General features: G+C 36.5%; 1 protein-coding gene across 1 annotated transcript in view; it reads left to right on the top strand.

Annotated features, from left to right (window-relative positions):
* The first annotated feature begins 8,148 nt into the window (after positions 1-8,148).
* Positions 8,149-25,402, top strand: part of LOC135707081 (E3 ubiquitin-protein ligase KCMF1-like) — a 36,901-nt gene continuing 19,647 nt past the window's right edge. Inside the window, exons 1-2 of the mRNA XM_065228820.1 lie at positions 8,149-8,939; positions 24,337-24,764. Coding sequence (XP_065084892.1) covers positions 8,924-8,939; positions 24,337-24,764 — 444 coding nt within the window. The 5' untranslated portion in view covers positions 8,149-8,923. The remainder of the gene's footprint in view (positions 8,940-24,336; positions 24,765-25,402) is intronic.

Genomic DNA, 25,402 nt, shown 5'->3' on the forward strand with positions numbered 1-25,402 from the left:
CCCCCCCCCCTGTGGGGGTTTGGGTGGAAACCTACCTACATTCAGGAACTCTTGTGCTTTTGTACATTTTGTACACCTCGTACCACAAATAAAACGGTTTTACACGGCTCGGCTCGGAAGTCAAGATGGCCAGTGGCCTTAATTGCCAAGGAGGGTCCCGTCTCGGCTCGACCAAGGTGGCCATGCCACGATCAGCCGATGCCGTCAACGACGGAAGACGCCTGCCAGCCAAACGAGCCAGCAACGCCTGCTGAGCCGTATGTGGCTGATGAACGCCACCAGATCCGCCATTCTCCCAAAGCTGCAACAACACTGTCTGCAGCCCGCACCGCAAGTTTCCGGCCACACGGTAGTGCAGGAGCAGCCGTGTGGGCCAACGCCAGCGTCGCGACGCCGTAGGAGATCTCGCTGCAGCAGTGAGTACAGTGCAAATTTTAAAACCCTCGCATACACGCCACATATATGTGAAAACCCACACCCACACGCCACAGAAAAGGGCAAATAAATGTATAAGAAAATGTGAATATTCCTGTGTATTTCATACTTTGTCCGCGTAGCCCCTCCGAATACCCACACACAAAGAATTATCATTAATAAAATTAAAACAAATCTTTGTTCGCTGATGACACAGGCATTTCCGCTAAAGGAAGAAGTCTTCGTGTTATTTGCAGCAGATTGCAGAAAAGTTTAGATATTTTCTCTTCTTATATACAAAAATGGAAGATTTCTCTCAACGCTTCCAAAACTCAACTTATAATATTTCCACATAAGCCTAGAGCTTCCTTTTTGAAACCTAGTAGTAGTCACATAGTCACTACACACAAACAACGAAAATTGTATTAATAAAAATAATGCATTTTCAAATTAAAAGTTTCCCAAAATTTGTAGATTCAACAGCAAAAAGATTCAAAATAAAAGTTAGTTTTTTTAATTGAAAGTTTTTCTTTTACTTTTGATTCGTGGTTTTAAAAGTACATATTTTTAAAACAAAAGTTGTTAAACTGTCAAAAGTACCCCTCTGCGATGTTTTTTTCTGGCTGCACTGACATCTCATATGCCGCCTTTTCTGCTAGTCTGGCCGCTGTGAACATGAAATCCAGCTCTGAAGATACAACAAGAGTCAGGATTCTTCTGTGGGATACCAGACACTGAAGTTTTCTTAGTTGGATATTCCGACATTATTTGCTGCTATGTAGAGACCCACGTGAAATTGGCATTCCAAATGGTAAGTACACTATTTTCATTGTTATTGTTATTGGATTTTTAGATTCTTTTTTTATCAGACTATGGAATCTACCAGGAAGAAGTCGCGACAGTTTTCGGTATCGACCTTATCAAATTCCTGTTGGAGAAGGATCAAGCCCTACTGGATAATAACGAAAAAGGTAAATTAAACTTTGATCGGGAGAAGGACGAGAACCCGCTGCCCGTAAAACCTGTCACCAGTTGGTACTTTCTGAAGCTGCGGCATAGGATTTACAGATTGCGAAATGGTAAACAATATCAAGCTTGCCTTGCCAGTGTCCGGATTTTGTGTTCCTTCACTCGACCTTTACTTGACGGGATGTGAATATGTGTCTCTTCGTGAATCTCATTGCATAACGCTTGTAAAGGAAATGGATAATAAATGTATTTTAATCTTTCTTTTCTCATATCTGAAAACCTTAAATTAAATATTATTTAGAATTTAAAATGAATAAAGATGTTATTACGGTGAAAATGTGTACTTTTTATTTCAAAATGTTACTGATCGTTTTAACTATATCACATTTTCAAACCAAAACTTCGTCTTGAATTGAAAAGAACCTGATTTTAATTCTATCACTGCCGTGTTTTTAATTTGACAGTAATACAATTTATTTTGAAAGCTTTAACTTTTAAAAGTATAGAGCGAACAATTTTTGATTTAACAGTTGGCTGACTTTTGTTTTGAAAGTCAACCGCTTTCTACCAAAAAGAACCAATGCGAACTTTTAATTCTATCAATGATTTTTTTTAATTTTAGCAACGATTTTTCTTTGTGTGTATGAACGGAGTTCCAATTTCCTGGTCAAACCAAGTGAAATATCTTGGATTAATACTTGACCAAAAATTAACTTTTAAAGATCACATTGAGGGCATTCAAGCGAAATGTAACAAATATATAAAATGTTTGTATCCTCTTATAAACAGGAAATCCAAACTTTGCCTGACGAATAAACTTCTAATATTTAAACAAGTTTTTAGACCAGCCATGCTTTACGCTGTGCCAATATGGTCTAGTTGCTGCACTACCAGGAAAAAAGCACTTCAAAGGATTCAGAACAAAATTCTGAAAATGATTTTGAAGTTGCCTCCCTGGTACAGTACTACCGAGGTATGTACATAGAATTTCGAATGTTGAGACTTTAGCACAAATGTCCCACAAAATAATTAATAATTTCAGGCAAAAGTCGTTGCAATCCTCAATTGCAACGATTAATTCCCTTTATACTTAGATAAGATTAGTTTTAGTTTTTAGTTTTAAGATATCAATTGTTATACTGACATGCAGGTTAAAAAACCTGTTTAAAATACTGAATTGCCAAGACATGAACAATGTAAAAACACTTAGATATATATCATAACAATTAAGGCTGGTACGTTACTGCAGTAACTGGAGCACTTAGGTTAAAATGAAATGTAATTTATTTTGAATTTGGAACAAATAAAGAGTTAAAAAAAAAAAAAAAAAAATTAATAAAATTAAAAAAACCATTGGTAGAATTAAAAGTTTGCATTGGTTCTTTTTGGTAGAAAATCCTTAGCATTCAGAACAAAAGAGAGCTAACTGTCAATTCAAAAGTTATCCGCTCCCAACTTTTAAAAGCTGAAACTTTCAAAATGAGTTGTACAACTGTCAAACGAAAAGCATGACAATCTGAAATTAAAGCGGTCTATTCTAGGGGAAGGCCAGCTTCAAGTATAAGCATCAATACCGATGGTGGAAATATTAAATATTTTAATATTTGTGATATTTGTGAATGTCATACTTAGTCTGACAGTTGTTTTTTTTTTTGACTATTTTTGGTTTTAAGTGTACATTTGACATTCGTTTAATGAAAAATGGATTTCACACGAGAGGCAAGTTATTGCCTTCACTATTATTCAAATATTATTTTTTTAAATTTGAATATTTGGTTCTTTGATAAATAAATGTGAAATATACGGGATTTACGCAGAAAACTCGGAAAAATTTACTTTTCTCAGAGGGGAGAAAAAACTAATCCTGAAGCTGGCAAACACCATTCGTGATGCAGGCTTGGATCAATTCATGCCATCCAGCAAAACGAACAATTCGAAATCCGAGTCAATAAATTCATTTGAAACGGAAGTGTTAGAAAGAATCCAATCATAATTCAAAGAACGGTATACATTTGTTTGAATTATTTTTCCAATTATTTATCAAATGCTGTGGATCTGTGTTGATCGAGGTGTTGATTGATTCCAATTGAATGTAAAATTTTTTGCCGGACTCGGAAATCTATCGACAAGTGTATCTCTGTCGAAAGGAGGGTACAGAATAGCAATTCATTACCTGTGTTATCAAGTTCTCAATTATTATTCCCTATTTATTTATGAACACGCAGATGCACATATAAAACAAGGAAAAATAATCGAAGTTGAAGAATGGGGCGGAGGTCTTATCTGGATGGGATGACTGTAGCCTGTCTTTTACCCACACGAAATTTAAAAAAAAAACATCGACGCGCCTAAGCCTCCGTGCATCCTCGGTGGAACACAACACTTGATCTTACTGGCCGTCACCACCGAAATCCACTCCTTGTCCTCCTAAATTCGACATTCCTTGGTACCTTGGTACATGATATCAATATACACGTTCCGTGGTCGTTTTCGCTTGATTCGCCAGGAGCCGTTAGTCGACATTCAAACTTGATGTTTACAACCGAGAGTATATTACCTTGTTTATGTATACCGTGATTGAGTGTATTCGTTATAGCAGGTTATAGCTACACTGTTAAAATTGTTTACTTTGTAGCTTTCCGTTTGACAGTTTATATCATTAATATTTATATTAAAAACTATAATAATTACTAATTTGAGCAATTTTTACACCAAATATTACTTCAGATCAAGTTGTACTTCCCCTAGGGTCTATTTTTATTTAAAAAAAACATTTTTGGCAAGAAAGTTTGGTAAATTTGATTACATATGAGCTGCTCTTAATGAAATTTTCAACATTAAAACACAATTTTTCGTTTTAAGTACTAATAATTATTAAATCAAAATCAATGTTTCATTAATTGTTATAAAAAAAAGTTTACGAATATATTTTATTGATCCAAAAATATCCATTAAATTTATGTTTATATGCCGTTACGTACGGGGCATTGGCGAGCAGTAGCAGCTGATTCTACCTTCCCAACGTTCCTCCGCTTCCCATCACCGGAACTCTTTGTAACTACACGAAACGAAAATCAATTATTTAATTCATGTGTTTCACTTATACATTTTTGCCAAAGCATCAGCCTTATACCACAAACGAAGTGACAGACGGAGCGGCTCGAAAACTTTGGTGACTAACCTTCTATTGCAATTTTTCAGTGTACCACATGGCAACACCACTACTACTGGATTGTACCACATGGCAACACTACTATTGGATTGAACTAGCATTTTCACCAAATGTACTAGAATATTTTGGTTCTATCTCTTTCACTCTACTCAAAACTGAAATGCATAAAAAAATGACAAAATGATACGCACTCTTTGCACACTGTCAAAGAATCATTGTACACAAAATCAACTTTGTTCAAATCAAAACAAAAAAACTAACCCATCTGGTGGATGATGGCACAAGCTTCCAAGAAAATTCTATTACAGTGAACCACATTATTTAAATGGATTTCTTCACCAGTAAGTCGTCTGTCACTTCGTTTGTGCTTATACATTCCATAAGACAAACCACATAGGTCCTATTAGAATGCATAAAAGGTATGTGTGACCGCTTATACATTTCATTTGACACATGATCTTTATTAACTTTTTGCAAGGCGTCTGCTTATTAGTTGACTTATACAATTTATGAATAATCAGCAATGGAAATTTGCCAAAAGGTATAAGGAGATTTCTATCCGTGTACTGTGGAAATCAACCGGTATGGCAGAGAGATAACAAGATGCTTATTTTTTGGATGAAACTGTAAATTGCGGCCCGAGCCGAACCACCACGTTACGCTGAATAAAACGATGTCGAAGTGGCTGCTGCTCTGAAAAATTAATATTTTAGTGAACTTCATATGGTACAAGTTATTCAAAATACTCACTGTTTCAGAGAAAACGTTTTGATCGAGGTTTAGATGTACGCTAGCTCATGTTCAACGGCTTTGGAATTTTTTCAATCTTCGCAATCTTGGCAGGAGTAATATTATGATAACCATCCGGACTAAAGCTCAAGTTTCGTTGGCTGAATCTGAAATAAATTCACACATTGACTAATTAGAAAAAACACGACTACAGAGTTATTACATGTTATAGCGCTATCTTGATGGTGGTTTCTGTGTTGCAATTATTTGACAACTGTTATAACATGTTATAACTCTCCAGTCTGGACAGCGTTTAAGAGTGTAGTCAAAAGTAAGCGGTTTACTGAAGATTAGCTCATTGAACGGAACATGGGAGATGAATGAAAAGAACTTAATTTTGGGTAATTTTTCGGTTCCGTGTAGGGATCGGCTTTTGTGGGGATGTCATGCAAGCAGGGGTGTTTTGTTTTGGTGATAAAAAAAATTGTTTCTATTTTCAATGAGATAGATAATTCTTTCGAAATTCCCATTAACCAACGTCTTAGGAGTGCTGCTATTGACCACAAACGAAGTGACAGACGGAGCGGCTCGAAAACTTTGGTGACTAACCTTCTATTGCAATTTTTCAGTGTACCACATGGCAACACCACTACTACTGGATTGTAACACATGGCAACACTACTATTGGATTGAACTAGCATTTTCACCAAATGTACTAGAATATTTTGGTTCTATCCTAGGTTCTATCTCTTTCACTCTACTCAAAACTGAAATGCATAAATGAATGACAAAATGATACGCACTCTTTGCACACTGTCAAAGAATCATTGTACACAAAATCAACTTTGTTCAAATCAAAACAAAAAAACTAACCCATCTGGTGGATGATGGCACAAGCTTCCAAGAAAATTCTATTACAGTGAACCACATTATTTTAATGGATTTCTTCGCCAGTAAGTCGTCTGTCACTTCGTTTGTGCTAAGAAAGGAATTGATAGCGTTCATGTTAAAAAACAAATGATGTTAAAAATGTATTATAATGAGTAATATCTCACGAAAAGCGCAGGTCGAGGTATCATTTTATAGACCACCCACAAGCGTTTTACCTAGAAAATATGCACTTTTATTTGAAAAAAAACAACAGTTTTTGCGCTTCTGTCAATTTTTTTTACATACGACGATTGACACTCCCATAGAAATTAAATGTCATATGTAACATTGAACTATTTTTTGATCGGTTGGCACATTTGAAAAATAGATTTTTGATGAGAAAATGAAACAGAAATGAGGTAGTGGGCTCGGTAGTGAGCCCGAATTTTGCCTTTAGGAAGAGTAAACATGGTAGTACAGAGGAAACAGAGTAGTGTCTGATACCATCAAAATGTGTATTTTTCTACGTTTGTTACATACGACCTATTCAAAAATCACTCCAGACTGCACAAACCTATCCTAATAAGGCTGTGGTTGTGTTCCGTTTGGTGAATTTTCACTTAAATTTGACAGATGCAAAATGTTCAAATAAAGCTGCAATTGCACAAGACTTATTTCTGCGACAGACCCAGGAATCATTTTTTGACAAACACCTTCTCGAAAATTGGATGATCAAAAACAGAGGGATTTTTGAACATTATAATTTATTTTCGAAGTGTCAAATAAAAGTGAAAATTCATCAAATGGAACACGGCATGTGAACCATTTGCTGAGTTAAATTTAACTCGTGGCATTTCGAAAGAAATTTTCTATGTTCGAAAATCCCCGTGGTGTCGATTGACCGGTTTTCGAGCCACGGTTGTCAAAATTTAACTTCTTAAAAAATCGCCAAATGGTTCAGAGCCTAAATTTTCCCGCATGCAAACTTTGACAGTTCTACCAGGTTTGTTTTGGTTCCCGTTCGTTGTTATCTCTTTGACTCTAATGGAGAAGGAGGAATCCAAACAGGGGAAAAGTGAGGTTAGATGTTAGATGCTGCTTGCGTGCAGTGATTTATATTTGCAACATCTACACGGTGTTTCGCGAAAACCCATTAATGGGTATAAAAATACCCATTTCCGCTAAAAGTGCCCCTCCTCATTTAATGGGTAAACTATGGTTTACTCATAAATGGGTAAATGGGTGGTCTGTCAATAAATGGGTGTTTTTTCACCCATTTTCTTATATTGTGTTTACCGTAAAATGGGTGAAAAAATACCCATTTTTACAAATGGAGGATGCAAGCGCTCGTTGATGTAAAAATGTTTTTAAAACATTGAAAATAAATGCAGGTGTTCCGCTCAAATTTTTCACGAAACATTATAATACAAATTATCCATTGTATTGACTTATCCGTAAGCCTCTCCAACGTTTTGGATTCTAATATTTTCCGGAGATCGTTGCTGCGGACAGTAACTGTTTGCATCGTGGTTTGCATTCCCAATGACGGAAATGAGACGATAAAATTTCGAAGTGTTTTTTCACCCATTATTGGGTAAAAAATATACCCATTATTCAACCGTGAACTGATTCTTTAAATGGGTATTTTTTCACCCATTTTATGATTTCAAAATTCCCCCATTTTTTGACAGCTGCATACATGGTTTGAAAATGGGTATTTTTTACCCATTAATGGGTTTTCACGAAACACCGTGTACAAAAAATATCAAGCATGCGGGTAATCCATTCACTTGCCGTGGACGGTAAATATCCCATGCAAAAAAATCCCACCGCATCATTTTTAAACTGTTTCGCAGGCTAACCCTGCAGTTGATGTCAAATAAACGTCAAAAAATCTCTTTCCCGTGCCAGAAAGGCGAAATTTTGCGGCGAATTTGTAATAGTTGTGTGCGTGATTTACTCATTTTCGTCGCTCTGCTCTACGACGGCTGCAACTCATCATAATCGAAGAGCGATCATCCACAGAAAGAACACACAATCGCGAACGGGTCCGTGTGGAATGTCTTTTCATCGTCCAAGTTTGTAGTTTGAGTTTTCTAGTTTTGATTCAACAATACGCGTTCCATTTGGCTGCGAACTCGTACATTCATCCCGGAAATACCAGTGTGGACATCGATCGGTCTGATTTGCACAAGTTCTGAGGCAGTTTTCTTGATCTGAATTTCGGAAGCAATCATTTTGTGTGACAAAAGAGAAGAAAAATTTTGCAAACGCGATTATGTGATTGCCATCGTCGCCCAGTGTGTTGTGTGTGTGAGAGAGCAGCAGTACCGTGATTCTTTTTCTCGCTCATTGGTTCGTTCGTTTTTCGATTTTGTCGGGAAAGTCGGGGGACCAACGAGAAAATAAAGGCAAAGGCCCCATCGCGAATAGTTGCGTATCGAAAATTGTGGTGAAAATTCACGCTGAAATCTCGCACGGGTGGGAAGAACGTGAGATAGTGAAGAAAATTGGTCAAGCAAGAGCGTGAACCGCAGGTGAAAGGTGCAAAGCAGAAAATAATCACCTTTTGGGTGACACCACCGTGAGGAGGACCAGCAGCAGGAAAAAAGTAATAAGAACAGTACTACACACACCGTTGTTGGAGCAGAGAAGGAAAAGAAGAAGCAACAGCACAGTGTCCCCAAATATCTCGAGTACAGTGCTCGAGAGTGTGTGCGTGCGTTTGTCGCAGTTGTGTGTGTACGCGCGGCCTCGAAGTGAAAAATAATGAGTCGCCATGAAGGTAAAGAAAAAGAGGTCTTATTTTTGTACTTTTCCCTACGTTTATTTTCTCAAAATGCAATGAACTTTTTTCCGTATTGGCAATGGCGAATTAATACGGCAGTATTTTGTTTCTTTTCGCCATAAATAAACAAAAAGTGAATTAGTATGCTTGAGCTTAACATTTAATAGTGCATACAGTCCAGTGTTTTATTTTTGACGCTTCTTCCGGACAACGACTAAGTAGGAACAAGAAGGAACGGAAGCACCTATACAGGAGCTGCAAAATAGTAGTTTGTTCTTCTTGTCTACAACGCGCTACTAGCTCAAGGGAGATGACAAGTACGAACGGCTGGCTGCACACATTCAATAAGCCGAGACACAATCGATGCGATGAGAGGCAATTGGTTCTTTGTGGGCTAAATTTAGAGCAGATATACTCGCGAATCATTCTTGGAATACAGCGGTCAAAATAATGCTAGGAAATGAAATAAAGGATAAACAGTAACATTAGTTGGAAACTACTATGCGTTGCTCAGTCCACTGACAGGGTTCTCCCGCTAAAATAGGCTGTATTCTGCCTATAATCGTTTAGTAGTCCGATATGCGTTTTCATTACTATGCAATGCACTAATTCTTCGATGCAAGCAGTGCAAATATTAACGTTATTTGAAAACAAAATTAATATTAAGAAAATATATTAACACCAATTTGATTCCTTAGAGAATGTAAACAAATCGAGTTAAGCGATACAAACTATTGATCTTCTATCATTGTATGTGATACTAAAACATCCATCCAAAATCCTGATGAATGTGGGCGTCTTAGTGGAATACCTGTATAATGAGAGAGAGAAGGATTAGTATTTTCCATTTAATTCCACTACTTTATTTGCTTATCCTTGACAGATACGCGTATTTCGTCTACAATGTGCAGACTTCTTCAGTGTCTTGTACTAATACTCGACTATTAGTCGAGTATTAGTACAAGACACTGAAGAAGTCTGCACATTGTAGACGAAATACGCGTATCTGTCAAGGATAAGCAAATAAAGTAGTGGAATTAAATGGAAAATACTAATCCTTCTCTCTCTCATTATCCATCCAAATTTATTTTCATTCATTTAAGATAATCATATTAAAGAGCCTAAATTTATAAAGAGGCGACATGTCAAAATTGGAACAATCGATTGTCCGTCAAAGTCATAGGAAAAGTCATTCCAATCGAACAGAAGTCCTGTCAAATGGACAAGATGTCATCTCTTTATGAATTCAGGCTCTTTAGTCTAAATCATAGGTCAAAAATTGTCCGATGCGCAACTTGAGTATTCAAAACGTCCTATGTGCTTTTTTTTCTGTATTTTAGCATGAAATTCAAAGTAAACTTACTGAATTTTAAACGTTATTATTCACTGACTACATTAAAAATAGTATTGCAAACTGTATTGTTTCTAAACAGTGACTAACGGGTTTACTTCCCGTTGAGAGATGTTATGCAAGTTCATCCCGGCGGTGCAGACTGGGATTGAACCCAGGCCTGCTGGGGTGAGAGGTAATCACGCTTACCACTACACCACCGGCGCCGCTAAACACCATTTTATACTTGGTTTTGTAAATAATCTTATATGTGCTTCATTTTGATTTGGGATAATTGTTTGAACTATAGCTCGGGATTTCCTCTGTGGCGTGCTTCTATTGTGATATACCCATACGTATTTTTGTGGTGCAACATAGTGGAAGCATATAATTAAAAAATCAGCTTGGAAACTTATTTCAAAGTGAAGCATTTTAGTCACTTGAAGGTGTCACCTGGGTCGATACATATAGGTCAAAGTCAAAAGTACTTGAAATACGTTTAATTTTAGATACAAGCACAGGTGCAGGTACTTAATAAAGCATGGGTTATGATAAATTAGGTGAATTAGAAATTTCAATTCAGTGCGCAAAACAGTCAGGTTCATCGAGTTGAATATGAACTGCCATCTGCCTCATCATTCACTGCCTCGTGAGAGTCTGAATGATTGAGAGGTAAACGAGTCACTGACAGCCGAGCACTCAGTCAGTAGCTCAGTCAACACGTTTATTCTGCCGTGTTGGTACCCAATATTTGTTTTGAATGACTGAGCGTACATTTTCTATGGAAAAATGACTCAATTACATGCTGTAGAGCGAAGGCAAGCGGTGTGCGTCGCCTGCTTGTGAGTGACTGAATGTTTTTGTTGGCTCTTTCATTGCCTCGTCCTTTACCGTTTGGTACAAACGGTCTGCACAGAGCAATGAATTGAATAGTGCAGTGCTTTACACTCTGTTTCAATTATTTATTAAATTAGACTAATGAGATATCATAATAATCAAATGAACTTAAATAAGAAACTTCAGAAAGTCTAATAACATTAAATAGATTAACAAAAGAATTAGGATACTTAGGGTCCACTTAGGGAGGCAACTAACCTTTAAAGTTGTAGAATACATTTTCCTATTTAGTCCCTCCCCATGGACATGGAGGTTGACGGTACTGAAGCAAAGGGTTATGTTTGATTTCTTTATATTTGCAACAATGATGATTTCCTATAGTGACACATATCACCTTCTTAATGCTTCAGTATACCTCAAACGATTAATTCTTGGTTGTTAATAGAACTTCCTTGATGAAATCGGCTGCTTCATGCAGACTGAGCAATTTTGATTATAGTATCAGATTTGTTCTGTAAACAGAGGAACTGGGAGGCCTTATTAGAAACATCTCACCAATAAAGTAATGATCTTCTAGTAAATTTTGCATATAATTTTATTTTATTTTAGCATATTAGTTTTGTTACAGTCAATTGACATTAGCATACGATACAAAAGATTTAATATTACTTGCTGATTTTTGTGTAAAATAATCAATAATACCTTTGAAAGATTTTTCAAGTTTTTGTGATCTGATAGATTTCCCAGTTTGGTAAGAAGTTTCGAAGCTAACGCATGTCCACAGGCTTAATAGAAAGATAGGCAGAAAAAGTGTATCATGAAGAATGGTTGCATGCAGGGTTTCTTCCACTCACTTGCTATAGATGAGTGATTTTCGGAGTTTTGAATTCGTTAGATGTTGTAGAAGGGATTTGTGTTTGTTGGATGCGGGAGGAGATTGGAGGGCCGGTGTTTGACGCATAGAGCCGTCAATTTCGCTTTCAGAGTGTCGCAGTCGGCGGTTTTATGATTCGTGAGCGCTCGCGATTCGTAGAATCGTTGATTGTGGGTTGATTTGACGGGTTTTGTGTGTCGGACGCTTGCCTTTTGGCCTTTTCTTGTGTCTAGCATGTGCAAGGTATTATTATAGCGTCAAATGGTATTCAGATTCCTGGTTGCGTGAAATACATTTGTGAGAATATCTTTTTGTGATTTTAGTAGTAGTAGTAGAGCAACTTATCGTCATAAAATTAAAAATTACATTTAGGTATTAGTCAAAAAATGTCGATAGTAAGTTAGATATGTTATGGTATGGACTTCTGCAACATTTTGTGCTTTTTTTTATTTATTTATTTTTTTTTAGTCAATTATTCCTGAACGCAGTTTAAACTAGGAGATGAGGAAGAAATATAATCATTTGGTGCAAACACACAAACACATACCCACACACACAGATACACAAACACATCATGACATTAGACAAGAAAACATCCAGACATTAAAATTGACGTACGAATGAGAAGAAGACATACAGGCAAAGACAGACCAACGATTACCGAAACATAAAGATTTTCAATATCGTGAATCCGGTGTTTAATTGGTCACCATAGACTAATCCGTCCGGCATCGTAGTCACTTGAAAATTTTTCTCATCAACCCCGATCATTGCAATCCTATGGGGATAAAAAAAAATACATTTTCCTATTTAGTCTTGAGCTTCAATAAGAAAACGCAAGCACACCAATAGCATTAAGCAGACTAACAAGGAGAGGAATAGTTTAGGAAATAAGTAAAATTAGAGGTATGTAACAGTTAATACTTTTTAATCTTCTGTAGGTATTGTTTTCCCCTGAGTTTATTGTACGCGATTAGTATATTATTCTCTGAATACGCGAAATCTCTGATATATGTATGCGGTTAAAGCATTTGAATAACCTTAGTACTTACTTACATTTGTAAACAGCAGTCAATGTTAATCCATGAACCAAACCCTACGTGACTGTACAATCGATCTTTCCTTATGTGTTATTGATGCATGTTTAACTTTTCGCGGCTGTCGGATTCAACATGCCTACAGTTGTGTTCGATAGAATAGCAGCGCATGCTGATTTTCATACAAAATGGTCAACTTTGACATGATGTAACTTTGGTAACTTATGATCAATTGAGCTGATATGTTCGCCAAAGAACTACAAATATGTTCAATTTTACGATAACAAAATATTAAATTTTTGGAAGCACCTGCCGGAAAGTGAAACACCAGGTAAAATTGATGTTTGAACGTATGTAGTTTAGAATTTGTTCGGTACCGTCGCGAAATTTTGAAATACGTGCTTATTTGAAACAAAGCTCAAATAAGTAGAATATCTAGAGAGGAAACCAATATTAATCATTTTGCCAACACAGCCTATCACATTTATTTTGGTGGCACTCTTTAAATGTTAATAAGCCTTTTTTTCTCGCTTCGGTAAATAATCGCATAAATTAGATATTTCGTTCGAAACGGATTTACTTATTCAATCAGTTTACTACGCGGATGTATCTACGCGCACTCGTCACAGCATTTTTTCTATAACTATCTTGAAACAATACACACGGAATCAAGTGTTCAAGCGGCCAAAATAGGTTAGTCCTTCTGCTGTATTGTCAAAAATAGAAGCAAAATTTATTCAAATATGTCAAGTCTTGAAAACAAAGCTTTCACCCAGCTCCAGCTTGATATCTAATTAAAAAGTTGTATTACTCCATGCGTAAAGTTATCGATTTACAATGGTTGAAGATGCTTAACGTCTAATACCAGGCTTTAAATGGACATTTTATTATTTTATTGTGGATAGTTCCGTTGTAGTACGGCAGTGTGAAAATTATATATAGTATAAAGCGAGCAAAATTACAATTTTGAGGAGAGCAATCGGGTAGATGCTTACGTCAGATGACGACTTCAGTGTGAAACAACAGATAAAACTGTTTCCGCACATCGGAGGTATATGAGCAAATCTACGATCATCCTCTTTGCCAGTGGTTGCGGTGGGGGGCACTCCTCATCATCCATCATCAACGGATGAGTTTGGTAAAAGGGATCCTCGACCGGATTCGTACCTTCCTCAAAATTGTCATTTGCTCGCTTTCTACTTTCTATATACAATTTTCACACTGTCCATTCTAAGTCTGATATTTGGCGTCAAACATCTCCAACTACGAAAATTATCCATTTCCAAAAATTTGTTTGATTGTTCTGCAAATAATTTCAAGAATGCAATAGTATTTTTGTTAAGATTATTTTCGACGCAAGTTTAGGGGAAGGAGAATGATTCTAAAAAAGATCTTGAAGAAATTCTGTGAAAATTTATTAGCGAATTATCAAAGTTATCTTTTTAGATATATCAAAATATTTAAAGGGTTACGCCTACCTGTAAACTTTCAAAAAATCGATTTTTTTATTGTCCTAATCGAAAATATATAAAGTCAAGAATATTTCCTCAAAAGATCAAGTTGATCCGATGGAAATTGTGAAAGTTATGCGACGTACAAACATATTCACTTATATGGACTAAACCCAACTTTAAACTTTAAACGCGATTATCTCGGAATCATATTTTCAAAACCAGTGCCAAAAATTTCTCGAAATGTATACATTCGATTCGTCCGATTCGTTTTGATTTCTGTTCAGTACTATTTTGTGCAGTCCACGATCGTTCGGATTTCGTCTATCATTTAATTTCGATTTTTTACAACCGATCAAAGACAAATTTTAAGGATCAAAAATCGGCACTTCAACTTTGCAAGGCCGCCATTTTGTCAAAAAAATTAAAAAAAAAAAACCGAACGATCAAGGACTAGTTTAACACATGCTTAACGATTTGGCATGGTTTTTTTTTTATTTCAGATGATTACATCACAAACCGCAGTTGGCACCGCAAAAAGCGTTTTTTAGAACATCGTCCACGGGGAGCAGCCGTGCGGGGCACCAGGACCTCGTTTTTACAGCATCGACTGATAAATGTACCATTTATTGTGTGTTCAATAAACGGCAGAAAACCGATTTTCAATATGTTACGCCGTTCTCGAGAAAAAAAACCAAACTTTCGCTTTTTTTTGGTCTTGCAGGTAGGCGTAACCCCTTAAGTACGCAGAATCAAAATCAAGAGCTTCGAAAAAAAAAAATTCTGTCGTTTTAATCTATTTAAGCTAGCGGCTTCATTGATTTATACATTAATTTAAATGTATATCGGACAACCAGTAAAATAAAAAAAAAAAACTGGAAAAATCCGGAAATTGCTATAAATGCATCTTGTGTAACGTAATCAAAAGGAAATGGTTCAAATCGTTTCAAATGCTCTTCATAGGAGATTCCGTTGTGAGATTCGATATAATTAGAGGTATTTATGAAATGTGATTTTAAGTTCCATGACATAACAACAAATTTCAATATCAAATCGTATTTGAATTTCTACGTCACCATATAAATGTCTTTATTGGTTACTTAGTTATTGGTCACTATTTCCGTAATTTTAGTCACTAAAATCTCTACTATTGTATCCCCTCCCCTTGGCTAGTTTTTGCACCGTGCTGTTAGTGGGCGGGCTTAACTACATGCTTTATAGTGGAATGTTGGAGACGGTAGGTTTATGGTCGGCGTTGCTGGCTCATGCCGCGATAGAATGGCGCCATGGGCAGGCAATGGGGATTACTAAGCTTTCCCTCTCTGATAAACCACTGCATGAGAAAACCAAAGATCTAGTCTAGCAGTGATAGTATCACACTTGTTACTCCTTTGTTTGAGAGCCGCGTCGTAGTACGCTTACGTATAGGCACTGACGTTAGGTGCGATACTGACAGGTTTTGCCGCAAATCACTCTTATTTTTTTTTTACGCAGATAGATTTATTTGGGTTTACAAGAGAATTATACAATTGAAATATTTCAGAAAGTGCCCGACAGTGCTCCTTCTACTTGCGTGACAAGCTTTCATTGTTGTTTTCATTGAGGTATTACTCACGGAACAATGCTAAAACACAATTTTTGTGCATGGTATTGTAACTAATCTTATATGTGCTTCATTTTGATTTGGGACAAGTGTTTGAACTATAGCTCGGGATTTCCACTGCGGCGTGCTTGTATTGTGACATACCCATACGTATTTTTGTGGTGCGACATAGTGGAAACGTGTGAGCGTAGTTGTAGCATATAAACTTCTTCTTCTTCTTCGCATTTCAAGCTTATTGCTTATGGCATATTAGCTTATTGCGTGCTCTCAACTTAGTGTTCTAGATGCACTTCCACATATTTGTTTGCCTGTGCACCAAACTTTGTTCGTTAAAGTTTACCACCACATATTAGTTTTTGTTTTATTTGCTCCATGAATTCGAGGGACATATTCTCAATTACTATATTAATCACTACCTAACGTAACATTTAAAGGGTCTATCATCTTGTTTAAACAAAACTTGTATGGCCCTTTTCGCGCTAACCGAAGCAGGAGCAATTGCAAAACTTAACTAATTCTCGTTTTTATTACAAGGCTAACTCTTTCGTTTGAAGGGTAATGAAGAATATCCGTCAAACAGTTCCGAAATTAATTTTTTTTTATGCAAAACAGTATTAAAATCTAGAGAAAATTCATGAAGTCCCCCCTGTGTAGGAAACTTGAATTAATCAACTCTTTATTCATCAAAACAACACTATCAGAATGAACCAGGGGAAGCTCATAAGTTTTGACAGGCGCACCGGCGCAACCATCGGTAATTGAGAGATTTACAACTGACAAGAGAATGAGAGCGAGCTTTTGCGCTCTCTTTCTCTATTACTCTCTTTGCCTGTAATCAGATATCCAAGTGCACAGAAAGAAATGCACACTTTAGGCACCCATACATCACAAATGTTCTTCTAATTTAAACTCACACATTTAAACCGGTCTGCAAATATGATACACGTCCAAAGTGTACCAGACTGCTGTTTCCGTGTTGCTCCCGTTTGACGCGTGACTGCTAAAAGTTCCAATTACAACTAGTGGTGCAAACCGCCATGTATTGTGGAACATTTATGGTATGTTTCAAGAGGTGATGGAAGGTCTGCTTGGCTTACATCAGGCATTTGACCATTCACAAGCTTGCCACCCGCCACCCAAAAAAGCTCGGTTTTAGGTGCACTATTTAACGAGTTTTGTCATGGCAGTGATATCGACATGCTTAGAAATCAATGCATTAGGGATTAAGCAGACCATCCGAACTGAATTTAATCCTTTTTGAAGCAAACCAAGTTCGAAGATTTAATTGAGTCACACTATAAAATAGTGTATTCATGGTCACTTGTGGTCTGGAGTAAAGAAGTATAGCTATAATGTGACCATAAAAACTATAAAAATCTAAACGCATTTAATTATTTACACCTGTGTCGTGCACCAGTTGCACATGTGGACGCGACGCCACTGCGTAAGATACGAAAATCGCGCAAATCACGAACGCCGCGCGAGACAACCGTAGAGAAAAAAAACAACTTATTATCACTTAAAGAGTGCCACCAAAATAAATGCAGGGCTGTTACAAGATTTTCTAAATTTGATCCGCGAAATCCGCAATTTCTCAAAAGAAATCCGCGACTTCAAATACTAATCCGCGACAAAAAAAAAACTGTTTTCATTACCTAAAAATACCATTTGTATGTACTACATGACATTTCAAGCTTATTGCTTATAGAATATTAGATTTTTGCCTGCTCTCAATTTAGTGTTCTTTGAAGTACTTTCACATTTTAATTGAGAGCTTTCTATGCCTGTACCATCCTATGCCCAAGGAAGTAGAGAAATTTTCCAACCCGAAAAATTAATAGACGGTACGGGAAACGAACTCAGTCGCCTCCAGCATGGACTTGCTTTTTAGCTGCGCCTTTACCAACTGAGCTAAAGAAGTATGGTTTGCAACCATTGAAAGAAAAATTAAAAAATAACAATGTATCATCTTCAGTTATTTATGTATATTATAAATTCTGAGTAATTAGTGAACATAATAAAACACCCTTACATTATGAGATTCTATTGAATAATACCAGCCTAGATTTGATAAAACATTATATAAAAAAAATTAATGCATTTTCATTTGAAATGCAAATTTTCTTGAAAATTAACCTTTGTGTCTCTGACGTATTTTGCTGTCCTAAATGTTGTAGTTAAGAGCCAAGCTCTAGTTTTCTCAATTTTTTATCGATTCAAACCAAACACCCAGCACATAATCGAGAAATTACCAGAGTTTCACTTGTTGGTCACGTTGCGGATATTCTTTCGGGTCTGTCCAATGGTGAGACGTTTTCATGATATTTTTTTTTTCTAATATGAACCTAGCACTTTTCGTTGTCAAATCATAACCAAATCGTATATATGTGACTTTGTGAATCATGCGATCATCATATGATGACTAATTACTATGTATACAAGAATTAATAGGATTTCTAAATCGTCCAGGACATCAGTTGATTTGTTCTACTAGATCAACCAAGACTGCAATAATGTTTGTAGAATCGAAAAATGTTCAATCAGATTCAAAGTGTCTATGTGGATCATGCATGAACTATTTCGGATACCAGATGTTTTAAGTTCTCCAAATCGTTCTGGAGTTCAGATGATCAACCATGACTGGGATAGAGTCTGTAATATCGAAATATATCCAAAAAGATTCATAGTGTCTATATGGATGATGTTTGATTATTTCCACATATATCAGACGATCTAGGTTCTCCAAATCGTCCTGCAGTTCAGATGATTTGTTTTACTAGATCAACAAAGACTGGGATACCATTGGTAATATCGAAATATCGATTTGGAAATTCTAGAACATTTGACATACACGGAAATAGGTTGGCATGATCCACATAGACACTGCAAATTTGTTTGGGCATATTTCGATACTACAGATATTGAATTAGTCTTGGGTGATATAGTAGACAAATAATCTGATCTCCAGAATGATTTCAGAAGAACCTATAACATAACTTGAATACGTAGCAATAGGTCGGACACGATCCACATAGACACATTGAATCTGTTTGGACATATTTCGAAACTACAGACATTATTGCAGTCTGGGTTGATATAGTAACAGGTGTTCAATAAAAATTAAAAAATTTTCAGCATATAGCTAGTAAAAAAAATTTCAATGAATTCAGTATTTTTTATTAAAAACAAAATATTTATCCTTCAAAAAAAAAATGAATATTGGAGAACGGGCCCTGTTCACCCGTACGGCGCAACTTAGTCGCGATGCTCTCACAAGAGCGCTGGACGGCACTGAAATCATTCTCATTTTTTATTGAACACCCGTTAGATCAAATCAACTGAACTACTGAACCTAGAATATCCGGTATACATGGCAATTACTCGAATATATACGATTCGTTTATGATTTGATAACGAAAAATGTTATGTTCATATTGGATCCGTTCTATCGATGACTGTCACTTCCTCCAATGCCAGCTCGAAGCGTTTGCTAACTGGTGCAACTTTTACCGAACGGAGGTCAACCCTGCGATGTGTTCAGTTATCACCTTCTCTCGCAAGAAGGAACCGATCATGTTCAATTATGTACTTCAGGAAACAACTATCAGCCGTGTCAACCACGTAAAAGACCTGGGAGTTATTTTGGATTCCCAGTTAACGTATAAGCAACACATCTCGTTCATTGTCGACAAGGCATCAAGATCTTTGGGATTCATTTTCAGGATTGCAAAGAATTTTTCCGATATATATTGTCTCAAATCGCTATACTGTTCCCTGGTGCGGTCCACCCTGGAATATTGCTCTGCAGTATGGAACCCAAGCTATAACAATGGTGCTGAAAGAGTTGACTCCGTTCAGCGTCGATTTCTTCGATTTGCTCTGAGGAATCTGCCTTGGAGAAACCCTTTTCGTCTACCCAGTTATGAAAGTCGATGTCAACTGATTGATCTGGAGCTTCTACGTACTCGGAGAGACACTTCGCGGCCCTGCTCATCGCGGATAGTTTGCAGGGTAGAATTGATTGTTCTACAATCCTGGAGAAGATCAACGTGAACGTCCAACCCCGAGCGCTGCGAAATAACGCTATGTTAAGATTGCCTCAGCATCGCACTAACTATAGCATGAACGGTGCTATAGAAAGCCTTCAACGTGTGTTCAATCGAGTTTCTTCAGTGTTCGATTTCAACCTGACACGAGAGATGCTACGCCGGCGCTTTTTCCGTATTTTCTCTGACGCAGTAAACCGTTGAATGACCATGTATTCTATTGTATTGTGTATTTTAGTAAGCTGGACTATGTATTTTAATGTTATTCACTTAAACATCATTGGGGCTACACTCAGCCTGTTGATGTAAACTAATAAATAAATAAATAAAACCATGAAAATGTCTCACATTGGGCGGGACCCCAGGGAATTTCCGTGTAATTCCGGTGTGGCTTATGGAATTGAGATCTTTTCTCGATTATTTGCAGGGTGTTTGGTTTGAACCGGTAAAAAATTGAGAGCCAAATGATCAACACAATTGATGACAGCAAACTAATTCGGGACGGAAAGGTTACAATGAACTCCACAATTTTTGTGACAGCACATCAGTTCCTTCGCAGAACATTTTCGCGAAATCATTTAATGTTTCCGCGATTTTCGCGACTGAAAGTTCAAATCCGCGACAAATCGAGAAATCCGCGCCTGTTGTAACAGCCCTGTAAATGTGATAGCCTATGTTGGCAAGTTGATTAATTTTGGTTTCCTCCCTAGATATTCTACTTATTTTACTATTGAGCTTTGTTTCAATTTAGTTATTTTACTGCACGTATCAATAATTTCAAAATTTCGCGACCGCACCGAACAAATTCTAAACTACATAAGCTCAAAAGCGTTTGACAAGCTCTACCGAATTGCGTATCACTTCTGCGTAAGCTCCGCAGACGTAGGCGCGTTGATTCCGACAGCCGCCAAAGGTTTAACCTGCACCAATAATAAAATAACTAAATTGAAACAAAGCTCAACAGTAAAATAAGTAGAATATTTAGGGAGGAAACCAAAATTAATCAACTTGCCAACATAGGCTATCACATTTATTTTGGTGGCACTCTTTAAATGATAATAAGCCTTTTTCCTCGCTTCGGTTGTCTCGCACGGCTTTCGGAATTCGCGCGGTTTTCGTAACATACATAATTTAGATATTTCGTTCGAAACGGATTTACTTATTCAATCGGCGGATGTATCTAAGCGCACACGTCACAGCATTTTTTCTATAACTATCTTGAAACAATACATACGGAATGCAGTGTTCAAGCGGCCAACATAGGCTAGTCCTTCTGCTGTATTGTCAAAGATAGAAGCAAAATTTATTCAAATGAGTCAAGTCTTGAAAATTAAGCTGTCACGCAGCTCCAGCTTGATACCAAAAAAAAAAAAAAAAAATACCCTTTGTAGAACCTTAATACTTTAATGTAATTATTAAATTATGTAATGATTCTCGGCTCCATGGAGACCTCTCGGACATTTGGTATGAGATTTGGCTAATATTGTTGTAGCATTTTTTTCTTCTTCTTTTTTTTCAAACAAACAGTTTTTCCAAGCGCTATGGAAGAATAGTATGGATTTTGTGAAAGAACGGAAAGCAATTTAAAGAAGTAATAATCATTAACTCTTGGTTTCAAAAATATATAGAATCAAAGCAATTATGCCAAATCTACTAGACCCGTGGTGAATAATAATAATAAAAACATATTTTTTAGTCTTCTATCACCCTGTTTCGGATTAACCGGTAGCTATGGCAAGTTTTGGTATGAAGGTTTGGGCCACTTCCCCGAAACCATCCGGAACATCATAAGTATCACATAATGTTAAAGTTTCGTCATTGGCAGATCGAGTTATGTAATTAAAGTGATACTACACAATTATATTATTTTACAGGAGTCAGTATTTTTACTGGGTTTTTGAATTGCTGAAAAAGTTGGTAAAAACTCAAATGACCGATAAATTATATTAAATTGCTGAACATATCTAGAATTTTAGGTGAATGGCCCTGGAAAATACAATGATTTTTTATTTTACGTAATCAGTAACACCCAGATCGGGCGACCCCGGCGTAGAGGTTAGCATTCATACCTCTCACGCCAAAGCCACGAGTTCAAATCTCACCCCCGCACAAGTCACGAATGTCACATGAGCGTTAAAGTGACTATTTTTTTTTTTTTTCTTTGGTGTGTTTTTTCCGTCGATCTTGGTTTCCGTGCTGAGCACCAATGCTACCGACGTGCCACAGGAAGGCAGCTCCCACACCTGGACCCTACCACCTATCGACCCATCAACTCATGAACCGGGGACCAACGGCTTTACTTCCCATCCGAAGGAAGGCGTGATCAGAGATGTTATGCCTCAGAACATCCCGGCGGCGCCGACTGGGATTGAACCCAGGCCTGCTGGGGTGAGAGGTAATCACGCTTACATTTAAAGTGACTATAATAATTAAAAAAAAACACCCAGATCGTTTGGCGAATTAAACCATCTATGCCCTTATGACTATTAGTGTATGCTCAATCCTTTTATAAATCGTGACAGAAGTTACAAATATTTCTAGATAGAGCTGGAATTAGGGCGAAACAGCTTTTGTAAACAATGACTTCTCTCGATGATTTCTAGAAAGCCAAGACTCGCTCACTCAAATCAACGTCGCCATCGGGTAGGGGAAGACTTCCCCTTCCCGTTGGCTATGTTGGTTTGCGTGGGCGTGCCTTGAGTTTCGAGAAATCATCTAGAGAAGTCATTGTTTACAAAAGCTGTTACGCCCTAATTCCAGCTCTATCAAGATTTGTTTTAATAATTGCAAGATTAAACGCTATAAATACATCTAATTGATTTCCAAGGTTTATTGATTTATTTATTTATCTGTGACTGCATCAATTGATTTTGGCTTTGTATGATCACGGCCACACATTTAGGGCTATTTTCACCTTATAAATAAAATAAGGTTGTTTACCCTTATTCTCGTTTGCAGAAGATACTGATTGTCCTTACAAAAATAAATAATAAATTTTAGTGATATCCGCTTTTAGAAGTTGCGGGAGCAATGCCAAATATTTTACTCTGAAAGTAATCAATGTTCATATAGGCATTAGCCACAAGCCATTCTTGTTAGTTCGCCACCCGAGCAGAGAATGAGAACAAAATGAAATATTTGATATTTTGATATAAGCGTTCGTGACAACATATTTTGCCTACCGTGTGGTCGAGTTAACAGTAATCATAACAAAATTGAGATCCAAATGATATATGACGGATATTAAAAAGATAACAAATCCGTGTTTTCTTAAATCCATGTATCCGTTTTGATATTAGTAATTTCGTTAATAATAAGCAAAATAAGTAATCAATATGTTATAATTTTATTTTGATATCATGATAGCAAATTTAGTAATCTGAATGTTTTGAAATCTATTGGTTGATATCAAGATTCAAAATCAAAAAATGTTATCAATAACTTTTCATCTATTCAAAATAAAAACAAACCTAATTTCAATCAGTTCTATCGATATCTATCAGTAATATCGATTTATAAATTCAATCTGCAGGTAGATTAATATCAATAAATGTTGTAAAATATAAAATATAATAAAAAATATAAAAATCATAATTGTCTTTGTGATGTTCATAAAGAAAACAGCAAGCATTCTGATTGACTCGTAAAAAAAAAAGATTTCAGTGATAAATGTGTGTGTGATTTGATTTAATAAAATATCAAATTTTGGTTTAAATTATTTTTTAGAAATATTAAAATAATATCAAAATATGAATTCAACCGAAGTTTAAAAAAAAAAACAACATAACAAAAAATAAATAAAAAAATAAAAATATCAATAAATATAATATGGTTTTTCAAATATTTACATGAGAATTGTACTTCGTTACTTTGAATGCCATTTTCTCAATGCCTACTTTTTTCATATGGGACCGATATGCGATTATAGGCAGTTTGCTCTACAGATACCGTAAAGTGCCATAATTCTGCGCAGCGTCTAAATTTTGCAGTCTACTGCGATTTAATTCAGATTTATATATCCCATACACAAGTGGTTATTAGTTAATACATCTTACCCACATGTTCAATTCAATTCAAATTATAAACAATTTATAATTATTTGGAAATTGTGCAGAATTAGGCCTGTGCGCAGCATTATGGCATTTTACGGTACATGGTTTCAGGACATGATCGGTACTACATTTATGTATATATATTTCTTTCTGTCTTTTTTTAGGTGTGAGCTGCGATTCGTGTCTTAAAAGCAACTTCCGAGGACGTCGTTACAAATGTTTGATCTGCTACGACTATGATCTGTGCGCCAACTGTTATGAAGAAGGAGCAACCAGCACACGACACTCTGCAGACCACCCAATGCAGTGTATACTAACGAGGTCCGACTTCGAATTATACTATGGCGGAGAAGTTCTCACACCAGATCAGCCACAGTCATTTACCTGCCCGTATTGCAAACGAATGGGACTCAGTGATTCGGCTCTACTGGAGCATGTCAGCTCCGATCACACCGACACCGGTCTGGAGGTCGTTTGTCCAGTATGTGCAGCACTACCCGGCGGTGATCCAAACCTGGTGACAGATGACTTTGCCGGACATTTGAGCTTAGAACATCGGAGTGGTGGATCGCGGGATCTCATCTCGTTTCTGATATCCTTTTCAAAATACTTTTATTAGGTTTACAGTGTATCTCAAAATTGATCGCACAGCACAAGTTAAAAAGATATGTCTCTGAATTTTTGGCAGCTGACTCAGCATACATTTATCAATTATTGTCTCAGTATTAGGCATATTTGGTCGAATTTACAAAAAGTTTGAGCAATTTAAAGAAAACGCCTTTGAAAAACCTTATTTTCTGGAAATAAAATGATCATACCTTCTTGAAATTTTGCTCATTTTTAGTCGTAGTAATTCCAAATTCATATGCCACTAATTTTACTAAAATTCGTCCACAAGGTAAAAAGTTGAAAATCGAGCGTTTTACTAAAATAAATCTAACTTAATACAGGCTCTTCCAATAAAGACCAAAACTATAGCAATAAATCAATAAACATCTGTTCAACCACAACCACTAAAATATATCTATTCACCATGTTTCAATAAATTGTCATCTAGGGTGTACGATCAATTTTGAGATACACTGTATATCCAACATTATCTGACATTAGGATTCTGTATAGGTTATTCAATTGCGTTGCGAACCTCACATCTCTGATCACGCCTTCCTTCGAATGGGAAGTAAAGCCGTTGGTCCCCGGTTCATGAGTTGATGGGTCGATAGGTGGTAG

This window comes from Ochlerotatus camptorhynchus, unplaced genomic scaffold, assembly GCF_037179485.1.
Source record: "Ochlerotatus camptorhynchus isolate MF236.1 unplaced genomic scaffold, CSIRO-AGI_Acam_v1.1 ptg000303l, whole genome shotgun sequence".
Lineage (NCBI taxonomy): Eukaryota > Metazoa > Arthropoda > Insecta > Diptera > Culicidae > Ochlerotatus > Ochlerotatus camptorhynchus.